We start from the raw sequence: 23,576 nt of genomic DNA, 5'->3' as shown, positions 1-23,576 counted from the left end.
GGCTTCTGCAGAGTGCTTGAGTTTCCTGCCAGTCTGGGAGATATGGGGTGTGGAGCCCGGCAAAGATAATCAAGCAATGAAGCTAATGCTGCCAGTGGAGAGTCCAGGAAAAGAGGGAATCCACCACTGTCCATGGTGGCTGGAAGAGGTGGGAAGTGCCATCCATTTTGGTCCTCCCAGCAGCCCCCAGGGGCATTCTTGTGGCAGTACTTGTCTTTTACCTTTTGTCCTTTTATCTCTCTTCTGTGCTGGTGCAGCAGCCCTTAGAATTCAGGGAGGAAATATTTCTGGGCATTCCTGGGTCCATTCAATTTATCCTGTACCCATCTTTGATTTCCTGTCTGCGCATTTGACGTTTCCTGACCAGTGTTTCCCCCCTGCGTCCCACTTCTCCCGCTGTAAACACCATTCGTAACGTTGAGGCCTTGATTGTGAGGTGGGAGATTTCCACATTCTACGTCTGTACAGTCTGTGAAGCCTCTTTGTAGGGACTTCTTCTTCATGTATCTTTGGGCTGGGAGTTGAGGAGGGAGGAGGACTTGGATCTGGTGATGTCAGAGAAGTGGGAGAAGCTGGGAACCCTCCATCATCTGAATGCACCCCAGCTTTCTTCCTCACTCAGTGGGCTGGTTACTTGCACTGTCCCTATGAGATTCCATAGAAGCAGGGTGTCCAGTGTGCTGGCAACCAATTTGGGGGGTTCTTTAGGACTGGCAACAAGAACCTCTTGGTGATTTCTGTGTTCCACAGCCAAACTTTGTGTGTGTGTGTGTGTGTGTGTGTGTGTGTGTGTGTGTGTGTGTGTGTATGCATGTATGCATGCATGTATGTGCATGTGCACTAGTCCTGGGGCTTGAAATCAGGAGGGCCACTGTTTCTGAGCATTTTTGCTGAAGGCCAATGCTTTACTTAGGCCTCATAACTCCATTTCCAGCTTTTTGGATATTTGATTGGAGGTTTGGGAGGTCTCCCAGCTATGGCTTGTATATATAGTAGGGAGAGAGATGAAGTACAGTGGATCTGGCCAGTAGAGGAAGGAAGCAAATGGTGAGTAGCCAGGATTATAGGCATGTGCCATCAGCAGGTGCTCTGTGGCTTGCAGTTTTGACTACAGGATGTAAAAATATATCTAAAGTTGACTTGTTGGTAAAAATGTGATCTCGTAGCAAGAAAATGCATGTATGGGAGAAGAAGGGGTTGATATGTGGGCGATGTGAGTTAGGCAGGATAAAAGGAGGTTGGATTTGATCAGTACACATAGTATAATGCATGCGTGGAAGTTTATCACAACTGTGCTCACCATGAAGGATTCCTCACTAGACATCACCCCTATTCCACCTTGGGTCTCCTCTTACCAGACCTGTAGTTCTCTAAGATCTCTTCTCGTATTTACCTTCAAACAGAAACTGTAAGGCTTGGGAGTCAAGCAGTCAATTGCAACCCAAGAAAGATTTTGAAGAACACCGAGCCACATCTCAAAGTAACACTATTGCAGTGGGAATATGTGCCCCATAATGTGTTCAAGGAGCCTGAGTCAAGGGAAATGTTCAAGGGCAGAAATGAGATTCTGCTAGCTCCTCTGAAACATTGATTATTAGCTGGACTGGCGTCAGTCTGAGGTAGAGCAGACAGTTGTGGGCAGATGTCCTGGGAGAAGTGCTTTTTCTGTCCAGGCTTGTGGTTCTGACAGAGTCCTGTGGGAGAGTTCTTTATCAGGTGTGTTAAGTTATTTATAAGTGTGTAAGAATCCTTCCTAACCTGGCTTTATTTACTTTTTAAGTTACAGTTGCTATAAGGCAACACCATTTTGACATCTTTTACCTTTTGGCCCGAAAATGTTGAGGATTCCAATCTTTCACCTCACCTGACTGAGAAACTGTTTTGGATCCATGAACAACCTCTTGGAGATGGTTATGCATGTAAGATTTAAAAACCACTGGTCAAGATGGAGGGTGGTAGCTCATGCCTGTAATCCTAGCTATCAGATGACTGAAGTCTGAAGATTTCAGTTAAAAGCTAGTCTATGCAGGAAAGTCTGTGAGACTCTTACCTTCTGTTTACCACCAAAAGCTGGAAATGGAGCTGTGGCTCAAGTGGTAAACTGACAGCCTTGAGTGAACAAGGCTCATTGACTGCCTAGGCATTCTAAGTTCATGCCTATACACAAAGCCACTAGTCTAAGACTTAATGAGGGAATCTTACTACCCAGTCTCTACCTACTACCCTCTCTGTATTGAGTTGTTTTTACTGGAGATAGCAGGCCAGGGTGATTCTGTTGGGAAGCTGAGCCCTACGTCTGCTTGTTCCTAGGATTAACACTGTTGGCCTCCATAGGATAGCTTCCCATCTCTGTCCTCTTTGGGTACCAGCTGTCTCATCACTCAGGGCTTTAGCCTATATTGCCTTCTTTCCCTTTTTCCTTTTCACTTTCCCCCTCCCCCCTTTCCCTTCTTTATCTGTGCTGGTTCCCTTCTCTCCCCTCCCCTCTTTTCCCTTCTTTTATCTGTGCTGGTCCTTTATGCATTAAAAGCCTGTCAAGGCCAGGTGTCAGTAGCTCATATTTGTAATCCTAGCTGCTCAGGAAACTAAGGTTTTAGGATCATTGTTCAAAGCCAGCCCAGGCAGGACAGTCCATCAGACTCTTCTATTAATCACAGAAAAAGCTGGGAACAGTTCTATCCTCATGTAGTAGAGTACAAGCCTTGAACAAAAGGAGCCCAGGAACAATGCCCTGGCCCAGAGTTCAGGCCCAGGACCAGCCAGAAAAAAAAAAGGCTGTGAATTTTTCTGGCCCTTTTGGTTTAAATGTGGGGTGTTAGCCAATTGCAAGAAACCATAAACCCGGAGCCTGACCAGTTGAGATAAAGAGACAATGCTCCTTAAAAGATACTGTCGCAATGTATTCGGACACCATTTTGTGTGTGTTCACACAACCATCTGCCCAGAAGTAAACTTTACCATGCTGAATTCATTTTGAATTAATGTCCTCATTTCTCACCAACACCCCACTGTCCTGAGATAGCTTTAACCATAAGATTCTCTTGGACTTTCAACCATGTCTGGCTTTGAAGCATAATCCTCAGATCTCAGCCTCTTGAGTAGCTAGAATTACAGATGTGAGCCACTGGTCCTTTGCTTAAGATACCACTTTTCCCAATGTGATGTGTTTGTTCAGGTTTAGTAAGAGGAGCAGAGTTTAGAGTCAGGATTCAGCTCATAAAGGGTCCAGTGTGATTGGTGAGCATTAAGCACTCCTTGCTGTATTTGAGTATATTTAAAGGAGTGTTGTCACATGTAGGCCCCAGGAATCTAAGAGTCAGGCGTTCAGAAAGTATCAAGGCAGTGTTCTGAAAGCCTCTATTAATCCTCATCAGGGCTCCTTTTTTAGGGTTACCATTAAATCGTCTAGTCATTAAAGGCAGGTTGAATTTCATCATGAATCAATCCAAGTGCAGACATCCAAGCTCACACTTCCTGAGCACTGACTCTGACTTATTCTCTGGTTTTCCCAGGTGGTCCTGAGCAGCAGCCTTCTAGGTTGGCAGCTCCTAGTCTTCAGATGCCTTTGTTCAAGCCTGGCTTCTGTGGCCCTCTGCTGAAGCCAGCTCATGCTTAATGTTAGGTATGATCCTATGATTTAGCAACTCTATGCCAGTCTTTTGCAAAAACTTCCAAATCATCAGAACAAAAAAAAAAAATCTACCTCTTGCGCTATTGTGATTTAGGAAAGTTTGGCTTCGGTCCCTTCATAATGAGATAGAGTTAGGTCAGCTATTACTTTAGTGTTCACATGGACTGTGAGAATTAGAACGCTTCTTGATCTCAGAAGTGGTGTTGTGTTGATAGACAAGGGGAAGTGGAAGGCCTGTGACAGTGACTGGCTGTGTACATGGTGTACACGTATGGGTCTATAGGAGTACACATGTGGGTTCTGCACTGGCTGGACCCTTCAGTGGAGATGGAGTGGAGATGGCAACAGAGAGAGTCACCACCTGTTTTATTTTGCTGTGTTGGTGGGAATGTGGACTGGGAACATGGAAGGTCAGGCAGTAAGTAGCTGCCTGTTGCTTTTGGTCAGGACATGGTAGGCTGTGACTGAGTGTAGTCCAGTAGGTGGGAGTAGTGGCTTCTTAGAGACTGATGCTTGGGGAAGCTGAGGCAGATGCAGCAGGGGTGATACAGCCAGGAAGAAGTTTTGTCCTCAGGGCTCTTTCAGTGAGGGATACTAGGCTCAGGTAGGTAGTACCTGTCTGACTCTGGCCCTGGCCTCTGCTGTGGAGGTGAGGGGCCTCATCCTCAATCCCCAAGACTAAGGAGTCTGGAGTTTTGGTACTACCAGTACTGTGGGAATAAAAGAACTGTTCATTCACCAAGAAGATGGCCTTCCCAAGCACTTTACTCAGTTTAATACTTACTTTTACATTCAGATGATATGACGTGCCTTTGTAATAATCATGACTAGCTTTTTCAGTGCAGTTCTTCAGCAAAGGAAAATGTTTCCTGCATGTTTTTCTTAGTAATTCATATGTGTTTCGGCTGTAACTTCAGCCAGTTCACTGAGCATCTAGCCTGTGACCATCCTTCTGTGGGTGCAGCTCTTTTGCTGGTGTGTGTGTGGGGGGGGGGAAGTGCAGGCCTGCTCTTCCCCAAAGCAAAAATACATGGTTTTGTCAATGAGCAGATCCTGAAGGTTAGATCTTTCAGGCAGATAGGATATGAGGAAGAAGCCTATACTTGGTGAAATGAACTCAAGAAGTGCCAGCCTGGGACAGTACTGTGAGTAGCCAGGGCTGGCACTGTATGTGTGAGTGAGTGAGGGCAAGTGTGAGTTTGTGCATGTGTAAGTGTGTATGCACGTGTACATTAGTCAGGTTGTGAGTATATGTGTGTACTTGTGTGTGTGTGTGCACTTTTGTGAGCATATATGAGTGCAGGTAAGAGTGTGAATGCATATGTGTGTGTGCAAGCTAAGGGTATTAGTGCCAGTCTTTTCCAGGAAGGGGCTGCTACCTACTTTATATGCCTACCCTGGATTTGACAGGGTTCCTCTAACATGCTTTGTAGAACTAAGGGATTCTATCTTCCTGGATTGGTTTCACTCCTCTCATTCTTTCTCCTCTAGCTTTTTTCCCTCCCTCCCTCCCTCCCTCCCTCCTTTCTTTCTTTTTTTTCTTTTTTTATTTTATTGTAATTAGTAAAAGGGTTACATGATATTTGCCAGATAGAAGGTGCATTAATTCACATACATTGATACCCTTTCACATGTCTTGGTACCCATTTCCCTCCCCCCCACACCCCCCACCCGTCTTGGTTTTCCCCCCTTCCCTATCAAATTTCAAATATCCAAATACAAATAAATTCAATATATCAGATAACAAAGTGAGATACTATAACAATATGAGATAACCAAGGGACAGCAGAGGAGATGAGAGACAACATAGTACATTAAGGACAACAATCATTCATTATATGGCTTTTGTTTCAATATCCTGGATGTCCTTTCAATTAGCTTCACATTGTATGGCCTTATGTATCAATATTTTGCTCTATTGCAGATCTCTGCTAGTAGAGCCCAAGGTTTCTACTGATTATGACAAATGTTCCTTCCTTCTTTCCTTCCTTCCTTCCTTCCTTCCTTCCTTCCTTCCTTTCTTTCTTTCTTTCTTTCTTTCTTCCTTTCTCTTCTCTCTTTCTTTCTCTCTCTCTCTCTCTCTCTCTCTCTCTCTCTCTCTCTCTCTCTTTCTTTGTTTCGCCAAGTACTGGAGCTTGAATTTAGGACTTTTCTCTCTAACTTGGCTTTTTTGGCTAGAGTCCTTCCACTTGAGCCACACCTCCACTTCCAGCTTTTTGCTGGATAAGTGGAGTTAAATAGTTCCAGGTCTGTCTGCTCTAGGTGGTTTCTAACCTCAGTTCTCAGATTTCAGCCTCCTGAGTAGCTAGGTTTAGAGGCATGAATTACTACATGAGCCTGGCCTGAGACCTTTTTTTTTTTTTTTTGTCATGTGTGGGACTTAAACTCTGGGCCTGGGCACTGTCCCTGAGCTTTTCAGGTCAAGGCTAGTGCTCTACCACGTGAGCCACAGTACCATTTCTAGTTTTCTGGTGATTAATTGGGAGATAAGAGTCTTACGGAGTTTAGTGCCCAGGCTGGCTTTGAACCAGGATCCTCAGATCTCAGTCTACTGGAGACTTTTTTTTTTAATCTAACATAGCATGGAATGTGTTTTCTGTATACAAACTCATCTACAAAGAAGCCAAATTGTACACCACTACAGTTCAAAATAAATAGATAAAACATGCATGTAGTAGAATGTAGGTTATATTTGTCTTCATTTCTCCATAAGGGAAAAACTTTAGGAATGTTTCAGGAGTTTAGCACCTTTACTTGGCTTAATGAAGCTTAATCCACAAATATGGGTAAGTTTCCTATTTACAATAACAAGCTGTGACTTTCAGATCTAGCTCCAGGCTCCAAACAGCAGTACCTGACAGAGCTTTCTCCCCAGGGGGAAGCCAAGTTTAATTTGTTTTCCTCCCTGGGGAGATGACCATTTGAAATTGTTCTTTCTAATGCTGTAGGGACAGTTCTCAGAAATACACATATGACTTAAGCAACTAAAGAATACTGTTCAGGGTGCTGAAATGTTTTATTAGATAGAATCCCATTGCCCTTCACCTATTATGGTTAAACATTTTAATATATTGATAAAAGGAGTAAATTATTGATGCCCATCTTTAGTACAAATAACTGTACCATGTGCATTGGCGTTTGCACAGTTTTGGGAAATGGTAGAAATACGTATCTTTTTTCTATCTGAGGCAAGAGGTTAGGATGAAGATGCCAGCTTTAAAGTAGAGAATATAGGGGGAAAGTCAATAATGTGTTTCAGGATTCTGCATCATGGGACATCACTTGGTTATTCTGCCATTCCTACTGAAAGGAGAATCTGGTATTCAGTCATTCTGTGTGCTTCCAAATGACCTGTGCAAATAGTGATTTGTTTGTTGGATGTGTGCCTGGGTGTGGCAGGCAGTGTGGCCTGGGTAAGAGGTGTGGTGAGTGCCCAGTGAGCTTTTTCTCCCCTGTTGTCAGAGGCAGGGTGGGTGGAGAAATGGGAAGCGTCACAGAGCAAGTTGCTCTGTCTTTTTCTTGGACATATAACTCCTACCTTTCTCATTTATTCCATGCTCTGTCCCCAGGTGGGGGCACGAGTGCTAGTGTTTGTCCTTCCTGCTACCTGTCAGGATTATTTCAGTGTTCAGACTGTGCAGCTAGTCACAGTGAATACAGGTCGCCTGTCTGGGTCACTCCATATACTGGGGCAAGGTCAGCACTTAATTTGGTTATTCTTTCCTTTGAAGGAGTGTCTTTCTTTTGATATTAAGGCTTGAACTCAGGACCTGGGCACTGTCATTTAGCATTTTTTTCTCAAGGATGGTACTCTACCACTTGAGCCACAGTTCCATTCATAGATTTTTGGTGATTAATTGGAGATAAGACTCTTAGGGGTTTTTCTGCCTGGACTGGGTTTGAATTGAGAACGTGGTAGCTAGAATTAAGGCATGAGTTAGCAGTGGTTGGCATTTTTTTGGATCCATATTAACGAGTAGCAATAAGCCAGGTGCCAGAGGCTTACAGCTGTAACCATAGCTATTCAGAAGGCTAAGATATAAGGCACACAGTTCAGAGCCAGCCTGGGCAGGAAAGGCCATGGGACTCTTACCTCAAATTAACTACCAAAATAAGCCAGAAGTGGAGCTATGGCTCAAGTGGCAGAGCACTAGCCTTGAGCAAAAAAGCCCAAGGACAGGCCTTGAGTTCAAGCCCAAAGATAGGAATAATTTTCAAGTTAGTAGGATAAGGAAATAGATAAAATAATTTTGCTGCTCTTGCTCTATCAGTTCTGGATCCAGTGATTTGTGGGAAATTCCTTCTCATCCCCATAGACATCTGATGTGACATACTGTTCCTCTGGGGGTTGTCCTGTGGGTGGGCATGTGGGGATCTAGACCTTGGAGTCATTCATTCACTCCTTGTACATCATTGTTTCCTTTCCATTTTCTACATTGGGTGTGTATGTGTTTTGTTTTGTTAGTGCTGAGGATGAACTGTAGGTCCTATGAATGACTGACAGGCTCATGTATTATAGCCAAGCTACTTGCTTTTCTTACAGTGCCCTCTGAAGCCCTGAGCAAATCAAAGGCACATAAATACGTGGTGTGCTGGTGGCTCAGGAGAATGAGATGTGAGGATCCTGGCTTGAAGCCTGGATAGGAAAGTCTATGAGACGTATCTCCAGTTAACCTGCAGAATTGCTGGAATGGGAACTGTGCCTCAATTGATAGAGTATCTGCCTTGAGTAGAAAAAGCTAAGGAACAGCATCCAGGCACTTGAGTTCAAGCCCCAGTTTTGGCACTGAAGTGGGGTGTGGGGGAAGTCTGTACCGTGATCCAGTGTTGAAGCTATCAAAACTACTTCAGATGGTAGTGTGGGCCATGTCTGACCCATGCTATCACGTGTCACCCGCAGACACAGGCAATAAATATTTGGCCATGACACTTTTACCTCACTGTGTGACCCAGATGCTATAGGATTCAGCCCTTTAGCAATGGTGACTGAACAGCAGTGGATTATCAGGGCTCTGCTGGGCACGGTGTACTGAGTGAGAGTTTAGTCTCCACATGGAGGAAGACGTGGACATTGACTCAGTCAACACATGTGGCCAGTGCCTGGCAGGAGAGTTTCGTGGTGCTGTGTGGAGGCCTGCTCAGGATACATTCTGTGGCTACAAGGGAAGGAACCACCTTCTAGGCAGAGGGGTGAGCATTCTGGGCAAGTGTCTTCTTGCCTGTGGGGAGGGCCCTCTCCTTCCAGTCACACTGGTGGGACTGCTCCATGACTATCGGCAGCTTTGTGCCTTGTGGTAGAAATGCCTGGATGTGTCAACACTCCCAACTCCTGCGGTTGGGGCCAAAAACACAGCCAAGTGCTGGGAGGTTTCAAAAGACTGTTGGTGGGGGCCTGGAGTTTGGCCTAATGGTAGAGTGCTTGCCTAGCATGCATGAAGACCCGGGTTCAATTCCTCGGTACCACATACATAGAAAAAAGCCAGAAATGGTGCTGAGGCTTAAGTGGTAGAACTCTAACCTGGAGAAAGTCCAAGGACAGTGCTCAGGCCCTAAGCTCAAGAGTCTTCGCGTAGTTGCTCCAGTCACAGGAAGCAGCTAGTGCAAAGGCCCTTTGAAAGGAGGCACTTTGGGGAATGGAATGGAAGGGAAGAGAGAAAAGTCCAGGATAGTGGAGCCGAAAGTGAGGTGGCCGTAAGTCAGAGCAGAGGGAAGGAATGGGTGGGTGGACAGCTCCGCTGGCTGTCTAGGCTGCAGGAAGAATCTGGATCTCAGTTGAGGATGTTTTCGTCTGGTGGAGAGGGGGAAGTTGTCTTGGTCTCATGGGGCGATGGCTGAGAGAATATTAAGCTAGGTGGTTAGCCACAGACATCTGTGTGCTTTGAGTCCTTTGCAGTTCCCTTCCATGGCCCTGGAGGCTGTTGTCTCTTGATGTGAAGAGGCTGTACAAAGGACCTACTGAGGGTGTCTTGGTGCCTGCAGAAGCCCTGCTGGTGCCTTGTCATGGTACCAGGTTCTCTGGCTCTGATGTACCTGAGCACTGGCAGGAAGCTGGGTTTTGCTGCTGGGGGTAAGTCCACATCTTTTGAGGCCTCCTGAATTCTAGCTAGTGTCTGTAAAGTTAGAGGTGTGTGCATTTCCCTGTCCCAACACCTGCTGATCCCTCATTCCGAGGTTTGAAATAGTGCCATGAGACAAGGTGACCCTCTAGGCTTGGTCCCTAGCCTTGAATGACCCTCACCTTTGTCCATAGAGGCCTGGTATAAAGTCCATTTGGATTTTAGAACCAACTCCTCAGAAGAAGAGCTGTGGTTCAAGTGATAGTAGAATGTTAGCCTTAAGCAAAAAAACAAAAACAAAAACACCAAAAAGCAAAACAAAAACAAAAAAGAACAATGGGGAGCAGCAAGTTATGAGTTCACACATGGAAATTCACCAAAAAACCACAGTCTACACTCCACATTGTGTTTGACATTTGTGGGACTCTGGGAGGAACTTGGGTCTCAGCCTGGGGTGAGTTTGACGCCTTGATGTGAACTTCCCCGTCTTAGTGCTTTGCTGTGTGGGACAAGCTGGGAGGCCAGAGTGATGGGCTGTGCTTTCTCTGTGCAGGTACTTTGTGCTGGATTTTGAGACTGGCATCCTGCAGTATTTTGTGAATGAGCAAAGCAAACACCAGAAACCACGAGGAGTCCTGTCTTTATCTGGAGCCATTGTATCTCTGAGCGACGAGGCTCCCCATATGCTGGTTGTGTATGCTGCCAGCGGAGAGATGTATAAACTGAGAGGTGAGTACTGGGGAGCCTGGTGTGGCGTGGGGGGTGCGATTCCAGCAGGCCTCCTGGGTCCCTTCATAGGTGCTGTGCTGTCCCTCCCTCTTGTTTCCCCTCCTTCCTTCTGTTCCTCCCTTCCTGTTTGTGCTAACACCTGGTCTAGAATTCGGAGTCTCGCCCTCTTCACCCACTCCTTTGTCATTTTTTTCCCCCAGTCCTGGGGCTTACACTCAGGTCCTTGAGTTTTTTCACCACTTGAGCCACAGGACCACTTTTGGTCTTTTCTGTGTATGTGGTGCTGAGGAATCAAACCTAGGGCTTTGTGTGTGCTAGGCAAGCACTCTTATCACTAGGACATACTCTTGGCCCCCTTCCTTTATTTTTAAACCAGTCCTGGAGCTTGACCTCAGGGCCTGGGCACTATTCCTGAGCTGCTTTTGCCCAAGGTTAGCACTCTTCCACTTGAGCCATAGCGACACTTCTGGCCTTTTCTGTTTATGTGGTACTAAGTAATTGAACCCAGGGTTTCTTGTATGCTAGGCCAGCATTCTACCATTAAGCCACATTCCCAGCTACCTTTGAACAGTTTTTGTTCAAAGCTAGCACTCTTAACACAGATGGAACATGACTTGTAGCAAGGGGGAAAGGGTGTGTGTAAAGATACTATAAGCCTTAAAAGGGTTGTTTAGTCCTCACAGCACACTTCTAGCATTTTGTTGGCGAATTGTAGATGAGTCTTTGATTTCTCTGCCTGGTTGGGCTTCAGTCTGTGATCTCAGATCTCAGCTCCCTGATTAGTTAGGATTACAGGCATGAGTTACCAGGTCTTGGCCTGGTAACTCAATTCAGTCATAATATTCAACGCACATGTGTGAGAAATGGAAACAGGTAAGTTTGTGGGTGCAGGGCGGGGGGGGACTGAGAGAGATAGGAATGATGAAAGGGTGACATTGCACTCAGAAACTGATGTGTTGACCTGAAATCCCTTTGCACGACTACTTAAAAATACTTTTTATAAAATCATCTTTATTAGTTAGCTGGGGTTTAGAGGATTCTAGTGGAATCCTCCATTGCTGCCCTTCTTACCACCCCCCAGAAGGGTGAAGAGGGGTAGTTGGTATTAGGAATTGCTTGTTTTGAGGAACTATGGAATTAAAGATAGAGGAAGGGGAGGGATGGCTCAGGTGGCTGAGCTGGGAGGATATTTGGCATTTGTTATTTTTGACAGCTTATGGGGCTGTGCTGTGAGGACTAAACAAGCCATGCCCTCTCAAAAAGTGATGTTGGATGGCATCCTTAGAAATGAAGCTGACAGTTGAGAGAGTCTAGTGTTCATCTGGGCACATCCATCTCCCAGAAATGCCAGATTACCTTATAAATGCACTGTGATTTGATGGCTCCATCATTCTTTTAAGATTCTGTTATTGCTGTGTTGTCATGATTCCGCCAGTTTTTCTGATGAAATAACAAAGCAGATAGAATTCAAATGTATAGTGTATGCACATGTGCACATAATCTGTTATCTACCAAGGCATAAACAAGCTGGGCTCTTACTAGGTTAGGGGGATGGTTCATAATTCTGCCTTTTGGTTTTCCTTTTGTGTCAGTACTAGGACTTTAACCCAGGGTCTTGTGCTCTTGTTTGGCTTTTTTGCTCCAGGCTGGTATTCTCCCACTTGAGCCATGTTGGTGCTTCTAGCTTTTTGCTAGTTAATCAGACATCAGAGTTTCAGATTGGCCTGCTAAATCTGGTTTTGAACAGTGATTCTCAGATCTTGGCCTCTTGAGTAGCTGGTTACAGAGTGTGTGACTTACAGAACATTTTCCTAAGTAAGAGCTAAATACCACAAGATAGCACTTCCTCATCTGTCCTGAGTGCTGTCATTATTCCCAGAAGGCTGCATGCACTAAGGACCTGGATTCCACCCTTGCCTCCACCTCTCACTTGTTCCCCTGCCCATATGCACCACTTCAAGAGGGAATAAGCTAGTGTTTCTTTACTATCTCTATACAAATCCTATATCACAATTTATAACTCAGTCCAAAAGCCTATGAAATAAAAATGCCTTGGGTTGAAGAAGAAAACTGTTTTGGTTTTTCAGACATATGTTAAGATCCATGTTCTCTTTTAGATTCACATAGCATGTCTTCCAGCTGTTTAGATTTATATGGTTCTTGGCCTAGTTTTGCTGTTTATTGCTTAATAAATTGTCAGAGTAGAAACAATAGCAGGTGAGAACCTTAATGACACTTCTCGTCTTTGGTTTATAAAATGACACAAGCTCATATGAAAGAAAAATCTAAGCTATTTGACAATTGAGCTCTCTCATTTTACATTGAGTTGTTCATATTCTGTAGATAGTTAAAACTCCTAGTTTTTTTTAAACGGGCAATTTTAATAGCAAACATAAAAGTTTTATTATCCTCACGAAATAGTCACAAGAGCTAAATTTAGCCTGAACTTACTGACTTTGAAGGAACAAGGGCATTTCTGCATGTTCACAGCTTCCCTTTGGCCCCATCCTCTGGGAACCTGCAGTCTGTTTTCTCTTCCTACACTTCCAGTTCATGCCCGGGCCACGTCATGACAGGGGTGGGCAGCTGTGGGAAAAGCTTGGATGCAAAGTCTTTGGGTAGTAGTACTTCATTTGCTTTTAGAAGCTAATTCCCCACCTACTGTCTTATACTGTCTTTATCATATTGTTTTGGGACTCTAGACAGATCAGTTTGGATATGATAGGGCCAGCCAGCCACATGTCTGAAATGGACCTGAGCTCTAGGTTTCTTCCCTTGAAAGGTTAAGTTAAAGCCATAGTTCATGAACAAATGATACTTCGGTTTAGGTAAGCAAGAATAATTTCCATGGGACTCTTTTTTTGCATCTATGTAGCATATAGGATATGTATGCAGTCACTGGTAAATTGATGATTGAGATTATATTACCACTAATTACATGTCCATGATATTCAAGAATACTTTTATATGTATTATTTGAGAGATGGAGTATAAATGGAAAATGGGATTATACTGTCTTTTGGGGACAATTTTTCTTTTCTTCCTTTTTTTTTTGGTGCCAATATTGGGGCTTGAACTTAGGGTCTGTAGGCTGTCCCTTAGCTTTTTCACTCAAGGCTAGTAGTCTAACGCTTGAGCAACAGCTCCACTTTTTGGTGGTTAATTGGAATTAAGAGTCTCATGGACTTTCTTGCCTAGGCTGGCTTTGAACCACGATCTTCAGATCTCAGCTTTTTGAGTAGCTAGGATTACACACATGAGCTACCAGCACACAACTGAGGGTAATTTTTGGGTATTTTGGAGGTAGCATTTGGTGGTTCTTCTGTGCATTCACCAAGGGACACATATTACAATGGTAATACAATGGAACATTTAGTTTGTAAATGCTCAAACTCCCCAGCACAACTCTGGATCGCGAAAGGCCCTGGATCAGTTTGTATTTCTGTCCTGATATTTGCCACACCAGGTAGGCATTTGGAAGAAAACACTTTGTTTTCTTCTATGCTTCCTCTTTTTTTTTTTAAGTAGAAATGACATTAGAGGATATTTTAAAAAATGAAACAAAATTGTTTTATAATAGATATTTCAGAATTTATTTTTAATGTGGTGAAAGAGGGAATTGGGGGGGGATGGAATATAATTCTGCTCTTGGTGGAAGCTCTGGCTACTTGAGAATACTGTGATAATGTTTGTTCTCGGTTCCCTGTCTCCCTCTCACTCCCTAGGCTTCCACCCACTCCGGTGGTGTAGAAAGCAGCTGGATGTGTTTGGGAACCATTTCTGCAAGCATTTCTTTCTGTGTGTTCTCTATTTTAGCTGCTGATGCAAAAGAGAAACAGTTTTGGGTGACTCAGCTTCGAGCTTGTGCCAAATTCCACATGGAAATGAACTCGAAGGTAAGTGGCCGGGGTAGGAAGGAGGCCTGTGAGTCAGTGGGGTGGCTCCTTTCAGCCCATCACCTGTTCCTTTCAGGGAAGAGGCTTTTCATGTTATCCACTGTGGAGGAACTCATTCTTATCCTGCTATGGGTGAATTCACAGCCGTGTGGAGAGCAATGATTATTCTTACAGGCTGGCTGCAGAGGCCTGCACTATTCTGTGTTGGTTCTGCAAAGCCAGTCGCATTGTTTTCTGTTGTCGGTGCAGACCACTGTTAATTGGCTTGCCATTTAGCTTGAGCTGCTGACTTCATGTGGAGGTAGAGCAGTCCGATGTACAGTGCCCGTACACCAGTTATTGTCAATGATCCTTCAATAAACTGTGACTTCAAACTAGTCATGTTCTCTGCATGCATTGTGTGAAATGTTGTCAGGGAATTTGGTCTTCAAATATGCTTTACTTGCTCCCCAGGCTTGGGAGATTTTGTGTTAAATATGGGGGAAGAGGAAATGTGTATTTTCATGGATTATCATATGTTCAGTTACTGAATTATAGGAATATTACAAAGTGCTGTACTTGAGAGCAGCAGATACTTGTTAAATTAATACTGAAAAAGCCCTCTATTTTGTTAGTTCATAGTTGTTTATTGTATCTATTTCCTTCCTCACCACCTTCCGTATTCCTTGTTTTCAAAGATCCATACTTCAGTCTTTGATATATACAATTAATTACCTGCTTCCTAGCTCAGTTCCTGGGATGAAATGTCTTATACCTGGCTGTTTTGTCTTCAAATATAACCTCAACTCCTTTTTTCATAATGATAATTTTATTGGACTTGAACTCAGGGCTTTCATCCTTTCTAGGCCAGTACTCTACACTTGAGCCACACCCCCAGACCCTCTCTTTTCCTTGATAGTTCCACTCATTTGTAATGCTCCTCTAGGTGTGTGCTGAGGTGACTTTTCAGGGACAGTACAAAGGGTCCTTCCTCTAAAGCTTTCCCATCTCTGACCTTGTTTATTTTCTATGAATGATGGTCGATCTGGACTTCGTATGTATCTATGCAAGGCAGCTTGGTCCCCTCCCTCCTTTTGGTGTCACTTCTGGGGCTTGAACTCAGGGCCTTATGCTTTTGCTTGCCTTTTCACTTTAGGCTTTTCACTTGAGCCAGCTCCCCTTTTGGCTTTTGGCTTTTTGCTGCTTAATTAGAGACCTGTCACTTCATGCTTCCTTTGAGCCAGGATTATCATATCTCAGCATCCTGAATAGCGAGGATTACAGCTGTGAGCCACTACTGTGCTTGACTCCCCAATCCCAATAGGTATACATCAGGATCTATGCTAGTTTTGTTAGCATGTCTGGGTGGTTTCTTGGAAGTCCTCTATTGATGGACATGTTTGGTCCTTTTCTTTTTTTGCTGGTGCTGGGACTTGAACTCAGGGTCTGGATGCTATTTCTGAGCTTGTTTTGCTCAAGGCTAGTGAATTATTACCTAAGCCACAGCTCCACTTCTGGCTTTTTTGAGTGAGTAGTTTATTGGAGATAAGAATCTCACACATTTTCCTGTCTGGCTGACTTTGAACCATGTTCCTCAGATCTCAGTGTCCCAAGGATTATAAATGTGAGCCACTGGCGCTTGACTTGATTCTTTCCTATTTGTCATTGTTCATCATGCTGGAATAAATGTTACTGAAATATTGTTATATAACTCTAGGTGTGTATGTATCCATACTACCTCAGCCCACACATATTTATTATAGGTGAACTGTCCTTCACATGTTTTCCTATTGGGTTTATTTTCTGTTTGTGATCTGCAGTAACTCCTTGTTTGTGAAAGGTATATATGTTTACATATTATATGTATAAACAGTATCTATGACATGTATATATGTAATATGTATATATGTAGTATTTTTTATATTTGTACTATAGATGTTTCCTATTTGGCAATTTATATTTTGAGTTTAAAATTATTATTTTTTGCTAAGTGGAACATTCAGTTTTTTATGGTTAAGTTTATGAATATTTTCACTTTTGATTTTTGGTGCTGCATCATGTTTAAGATTTTCTCTTGCTCCAAAATTATAAAAACATTCTTTAGTGGTTGGACATTTTCGTTGTTGTTGTGAATTTATGATTCAATTATATTTAAGTCTCTGATTCATCTGGAATTTCTTTTAGGAGTGGGGATTGAGGTTAGTTAGCCAACTGAGTGCTTTGGCATTTTGATGAATCACTGTAAAGAAGAAATGAATGCATCCTAGAATCAGGGAAAGAAAGAATGTACAGCAGGGCACTGGTGGCTCATACCTGTAATCCTAGCTACTTGGGAGACTGAGATTAGTTGATCTTGGCTTGTGGCCAGCCTAGGCATACATACACAACATCTTCTCAGTCAGTTCTGGTGGCACTTTATTTATTGCCTATAACACTATGGGTATGAGATCAGTAGAAGTGAGGTTCCAGGCCAGCCTTGGTATAAAAGTCCATTAGACTCCATCTAGTCAGAAGAAACTGGATGTGATAGTGCAAACCTGCCTTCCCAGCTATGGTGGGATGTGATAAGTAGGAGGATCCAAGATCAAATGTGTGAAGGAAGTGGGTCTCTATCTCAGAAATAAGTAGTGTAAATAAAGGTTAGATGTGTAGCTCTGTGGTGAGTGTGAAATCTGAGTTCAAAACACCAATGCTGGGGGGGAGGGGCGGAGAATTTGATTATTCTGATACATCCTCTGGTTAGTTTTGAGAATGCTGGTTAATCTGTGAGTAATAGGACCAAAGAACTGGAGCTGAGTTTGCTACTCTCCTCCCTCGCATGGTAGCCAGCATGAGTCCAGGAGTAGGCAAAGAGAGGTTTTATGCTGTGAATATTATTTGAACTTCTGTAGACACGTTATGAAGTCCAAGGCTGCCTGAAGGCAAGCTCTGAATAGAAACTTGCCATCTCATTTAGCTAGCTGCACGGTCAATGCTTAAGTAGCACAGTGGTCATAGGAATATATGCTAAGCCTTCTTTTTACTGCATTTCTTCCTCCTCCTCTCTAGCAGGTCAGATGTCCCCAGTAGGCTGTGGAGAATACTGTCTCACAGGTGCCTAGGACATTGTTTTCTTAATATTAAAAGCTGTCCTTTCTTTCAGAAATTGTATTTCATTGCCTTTAGAGGAGTAAAATATTCTTCCTTTACATTGTCAAAACTGGGAGAGTATTGCTTAATCAGTTCCCTATGAAGAATTCAGGTTTATTGAGATGTTGAGAGGCAATTTTCATCTAGTAGAATTCAGTCTTTAAAATGTAATACTCAATGAGCTATGATGGCAACGATGTATTCAGTCACTTTACCACCTCCATCACAATTCTACCTCTTCCCCCTTCCAGATGTCCTTTATTCCTACCCGTTCTGGTCAGACTCCCTCAGTGATTGCAATTATTGACCAGCTTGCTGGCCATAGTTTTGCTTCATGACAGACTCGTTTTACTTACAGAAATCCTTTTGAATTTTATCCATGAAGAAACTACTTTGACTTTAAGGAAGTCTGTCTGAAATGTAGGTTTCTGGCTGTCTGGCCCTGCTTCCTGTGACTTCCACATGGGGAAGCTCCAATAAGGAGGTGGTGAAGCTTGAGAACAGATTTGTTAGCTTTCGGTCATTGTGACAGAACACTTGAGGAAAACATCTAAAAGGAGGAAAAGTTCATTGGGCGCAGTTGTAGAGGTTTCATTCAGTCCCTGTACTTTGGTTTTATGACTGTGGGTTTATGGCAAGGCAGAGCACCATGGAATGTGTGGGGGTGAGGCTGCAATCTCAGGACAGTTGGGAAGCAGAGGATGGGGGGAGATGTCTCTTTACACCACCTAGTTTCCCCATGTCCTGGTGCCACCCCAATGCCATCAAATCAAGAATTTGTCATTGGATTAATCCACTGATATCTAATCATTCTTGTCTCAGTTACAAAATGATTTATTCATTTAGTTTGTGCCAGTCCCAGAGCTTGAACTCAAGGCCTGTGTGCTGTCCCTGAGCTTTTTTGTTGACTCAAGCCTAGTGCTTTCTACTACTTGGGATATAGTGCCACTTCTGTGATTCATTGGAGATGAGAGTCTCCATGGATTTTCCTGCCCGGGCTGGATTTGGATCTCAATCCTCAAACCTTAGCCTGCTGAGTAGCCAAGATTACAGGAGTGAGCCACCGGTGCCTGGTTTGGATCATATTTTTTATCGTAATCCTGGGAGAGAGGTGGTATTAAAACAGGATAACTTAAGGAAACTGAGGTCTGGTGAAGGCAACTCAGAAATACAGTATTTATAAACATAGAAGTACTCTCTTTGCTTCAAAGAGAGACAACAGGATGAATGTCTTCTGGAGGGATGCATTTCTCACTCAAGAATTAACAAGTGACTGACAGAATGTATGAAGCCACCTGTTAAAGTTTATATCTTTCTGTGTTTCTGAGTGTGTGTGTGTATGTGCGTGCGTGCATGTGTGTGCGGGCATGCTTGCGTGCTTGTCTGTCTCTCTGGGTGTCTCGTGTTGCGGGGGGGGGGATGTTTATCTTTGGTCTGTCTTTCTGTGTTTGTCTCACTGCATGTTTGTCTTTCCATGTCTCTGCCTATGAGAGTACCCACACTCTGCTAGAGTTTGCCCCTACCCTTCTGTTTGTCTACTTTTTGGCTATTTGTCCAGTTGCCTGTTTGACAAGTTTTCTTACCATTGTGATATGTCTAGAAATTCTTATTCTGAGATAGAAGTCAAGGACCCTAAGTGAAGAGTTTATATTTAAAGGAAAGCCTCACTAAACTGCACATCCATCCCGTGACAGTATTACCTCTATTTTGCTGTATTAGGAAATGGGCCCAATGAACTTAAAAAATGGACTCAAAACCACTGGTAAAAAGACTGCACTCACGACTGAGTCCCTCTTCCAGCCTGAATTCTTGGTAGAAGTTAACTGGAAAGGTCTAGATTTACCTGTACCTACGAACCCTATATCAGCTTTAGTTCTGGAGAAGATAGCTGTGTTAAGAGGATTTCTGATTTTTCTAAGTCATCTAAGGATCCTTTCTCTATATAAATTGATCTTCTAAATGGGTTCTGATTCCTTTTTTAAAAAAATATTACCTGAAATCAGCACTGGTCTTTTGCATGACTTTGAGGTGCGTGCATGTGTGCGTGTGTGTGTGTGTTGGTGTGTTATAGAAGGTAAGCCAGAGGTGAGCATTTGGGGCTGTCTTCCATGAACATTAAATGACCAGCCTCAGCTGACCATGTCTATGTCCTTCTGTATTGTTAGATAAAGGGTAAAAAGACAGACAGGAAGTTTGCTCTCTGCCAGTTCTATGCTGAGCATATTTATTCCTTCTGATCCCTTGTCTCTTCTTTGAAGTGGTGACAAGAACTATTGCCAAGGTGATCACATGGCTTAAGCAGATCAAGTAAGAGCAGGCTGTCTAGGAGAGCCCCTGGGTAGAGTGCCCCTGGAGGGGAGATTCCAGGGTTCAGAGGCCAGATGTTGGTTTGCAGAAAAGCTGCAGATTCCTGTTTGTGCTTTTGCAAAGCTCCCCAGGAAAGCAAACTTGCTTTTCTTGTATCTGTATGTTTCCAGAGGCCTCAGTGGTTGCATCAAAGAACTCAGGGACATTCAAAACTGAATGTCACTAATTCAAGAAGAGGAGAGGAGTATTGGAGAAATGTATGAAACCAGTGTTATTTAAATGATTTTTGATCTGTATAAAAATTGTGGCAAAGAAGATAGATATCAGGAGTTTATAGAATATTTAAAAAGGCATGTGAACTTTGAAGATTTTAGTTTCATTGATTTTAGCTCTGACCAATTTTTTTTATTGGTTGGTTGGTGAGATAGAATCTTAGTGTGGTTCAGGCTGGCCTTAAACTATGAATGCTTACGACCTTAGCTTCCTCAGTGTTGGAATTATAGGCATGTGCCATGATGCCTGACTCAGAAAACTTTTTAACCAACTAATGTTTTCAAATACTTTGCTTTTTTTCTTGTAGATGTGGAAGGTAGATTTACCTGTGGGTAATTCCTATCGGAAGTATATTTTAGAGTTGTCTTTAATGCTAATTGGGCTTTAGTTCCTTTTCCATGACTTCTCAGTGATTTTTGCCAACTAAACCACAGTGAACAGGGATGGGATGTTCCAGAAGTCTTGATGGGGTTTGGTGATTTCTAACCTTGGATTCAGACACTCCCTATCCTCAGTGAAAGTATGTTGACAGCATGTAAAGGCCTTTTTCTTATAATAGCAACGTTACTAAGAGAGCTGTTAATAGTGTCCCATAGAATATGGAGAATATAGGAGAGTGAACATTTCAGGCATGACCATTCCTTGTACAGGTTGCAGCCATATTGGACCTGGGTGAATATGAAAGGGATCTGTGCTGTATTTGCAGGCCTCACATGTCTTAGACATCTGCATGTGTGCACTCCTTGAGACCTTACTAAAAGATAGGCTATTAATCATTTTGGTAGTATGAAAGATCCAATTAGGATCTTGAATTGACTAGGCAAGTGCTTTTCCTCTTGAGCCATGTTTCTAAGTCCAAGTTTCATTTACTTTGATTATTTTAAATTTTCATTGTTGGATAACATAGAGGATCATAGCTTTAGAATCTACATTTTGTCCTTAAATCTATTTACAAAACTGGAACAAAGGGGCCCCTAATATTTTGTAATGGCTGGTACCCACTCTAGATTGATATTCCGGAGCCCTAACCCAAAGTGTGATAGAATTAGAACTGGGAGCCTTAGGGGGTGAGTCAGAAGTTAGGTTGAGGTTCTGGTCAGTGATTAATGCGGTTTTAAGAGTGACCTCAGAAGATCCCTTTTTCCTTCTGACATGTAAGGACACAGCGAAAAGGTGCCATCTGTGGGGAAGAAGCTCTTGGCTCTTTTAGCAACTGATCTATAGATACCTTCATGTTGGATTTTGTAGTTCTCTAGAACTGGGAGAACTGAAGTTTTGTTGTTTATAAGCGAGACTGTCTATGGCTTTAACATACTAGTCATTTCATTACTTTTGGATTGTTGTGTAAAGCTAACCTGATAGGAAAGTCTGTAGAGTCTTATCTGTAATTAATCCCCAAAAAGCCAAAATTAGAACTATGATTTAAGTAGTAGAGTGTTGAGAGGCATCAAATGTGCTTCATCAACCACAAAAGTATTCAGTATCATTCATCAGATTGCCTAGAATAACTTGTAAGGAGTACATCAGTGAGATGGCTTATACCTGTAATCCTCACAACTGGGGAAACTGAAATCCAGCAGATTAATGGTTAGAAGTCAGCCTGTGCAGGAAAAGTATTGGAGACTTCATCTTCAGTTAACGAAAAGCCTAGGCTGGAGTCTTGACCCAAATGGTAGATCATCAGCCAAGCAAACACGCCATGCGAACTTGAAGCCCTGAGTTCAAGCCCCAGTACTGGGAAGCTAATAATAAAGTAATTAAATTGGGTACTGTTTTGAATAGGAACAACTTATATATCTTCATTATTAGCATCAATATTTGGTTGACTATTAGCGTAGTTTTGTTGAAGTGGTCAGTGTAGGAGAGAGGGCTAGAATGTTGGGCTGGGGATATCAGGCCCTGTTCCCACATGATTTTAGAGACCACAGATAGTTCCTGGAAGGTAGGTGCTTCTGCAATGCTATACCTTAGCTAAGACAGCAGAACCCTGTGTCTTACTCCCTAGGCAGTGTAAAGAAGGTGCACCCCTTGCCTGGGAGGGACAACACACAAATACTGACTTCCTTATAGCAGCCCACACACTCCCTGTGCATCCCGAGATAGTTTCTAAATGTCTCTTGGTAGCAGTATCTGCCCCCAGTAGCCCAGTGGCATCCTCCTTTGAGTCTCTTGGCTCAACCATTCTTATGTACTTAACCCAGCTGGTAGGGACATTGGCAGGATAAGGAGACACAGCCCTGGGGACATGCTCTCCTGGGTCAGGACATATACAGCATCAAGCAGCCACAGCCATTTGCCAGGCAGCTTCATTCCTCTTCCGCTCCTTCTTCCAGCCCCTTCCTCAACTCATGCTGACTGATCGCTGAGGTTACCAGATGTCACGGCTAAAGCAGGGAGTGTGTCACTGCACGGCTGTTGTACATGTGAGCAGCAACCTGAGTGGCTATATGGGGACTACACTCCAGGCTGTCCTGACTCAGTAAGATGGGGCTCCAAGATGGCAAAGCCTCAAGAGAATTGATTTGCATTCTACTAAGGATGGAAAGAAAACGTTTGTAATTTAGACAGCTTTTGGCACGAATCATTACATATATATTCTCTGAAATTCAGCAGCTTTCATTGCTTATTCAAGACCTCCTAAGACTGATAATGAATTTCAAATCCTCTATTAGACATCCTATTTTCCCCTGACTAAATTTGCCTAAGACTTGATCCTAAAATTTGCATTTAAATTTAGAATTGCCTAGCAAGGCCAGTGAGCCCAAACCATAGACTAATCTCATCTAACTTTGTCATCTTCCAACTCTTTGCACAGATGAACATCCCAGTGGACCCTCTGTCGTACTAGGAGTGGCCATCAATGTTTATTCTCGGCGAGGGGAGGGTCAGGGGGGAGAGATGGAGCAGAGTTTGGACCACTAAGAGCTCAATGTAGTAAAAAAGCTGGAGTGGAATCAGGCTTAGGGCCCTGTGAACCCACCAAAAGGTTTCAAATATGATGAGTATTAGAAATGATTTTACATATCTCAGACATTTACCTTTCCTTACTAAATTTATCCATCCACAAGAGGGAAAAATCTGCTGCACTCTTCATGTTGTTAAATGGGTAAAATACCAATAAAGGCTTTTCTATTGTCTCAACTTCCCATCTAGATCTAGTGAAGTGCAGATCAAGGAATGAGGGTTCAAATAAGGCTTGGGAAAGAGTAAGTTGCTTACTGAGAGAGAAACCACCTTAGAGGGTTGGGGTTGTAGCTCAGTGGTAGAACCCTGCTTAGCACATGTGAAGGCCCTGAATTCCACAAACAAAACCCAAACCCATAGTGGAGATCCTAGCATTGTTGATCATAGTCAGTCATATTATCTCCAGGAACCTATTCCTTGTTGTCTGGGGCAGAAACTGATTTTTTTCTTGTGGCTGAAAGTCCACTAAGTATTCATTATCTGGAATTCTTGATGGAGAAGCTATCTCCCATAGCACTTCTGTGAAGGACAGAGCTGATAGCCTTTCCTCTTACATGTAGGTTCCTAAAACAAAACCCTAAACTTTATCTTAGCATTGGAAGCTTATGGGTC

The 23,576-nt window shown here is 43.2% G+C and overlaps 1 protein-coding gene across 2 annotated transcripts in view; it reads left to right on the top strand.

Annotated features, from left to right (window-relative positions):
- The window catches only part of Osbpl10 (oxysterol binding protein like 10), a 230,601-nt gene that overhangs the window by 64,755 nt on the left and 142,270 nt on the right, over positions 1 to 23,576 (top strand). For both annotated transcript variants that reach the window (XM_090351798.1, XM_090351797.1), the window contains exons 2-3: positions 10,241 to 10,416; positions 14,233 to 14,312. In XM_090351798.1, coding sequence (XP_090207924.1) covers positions 10,241 to 10,416; positions 14,233 to 14,312 — 256 coding nt within the window. The remainder of the gene's footprint in view (positions 1 to 10,240; positions 10,417 to 14,232; positions 14,313 to 23,576) is intronic.

This window comes from Megascapheus bottae, chromosome 18, assembly GCF_031878675.1.
Source record: "Megascapheus bottae isolate mThoBot1 chromosome 18, mThoBot2.hap1, whole genome shotgun sequence".
Lineage (NCBI taxonomy): Eukaryota > Metazoa > Chordata > Mammalia > Rodentia > Geomyidae > Megascapheus > Megascapheus bottae.
Note: the sequence above shows the minus strand (reverse complement) of the source record. Positions and strands in the feature narration are given on the sequence as shown.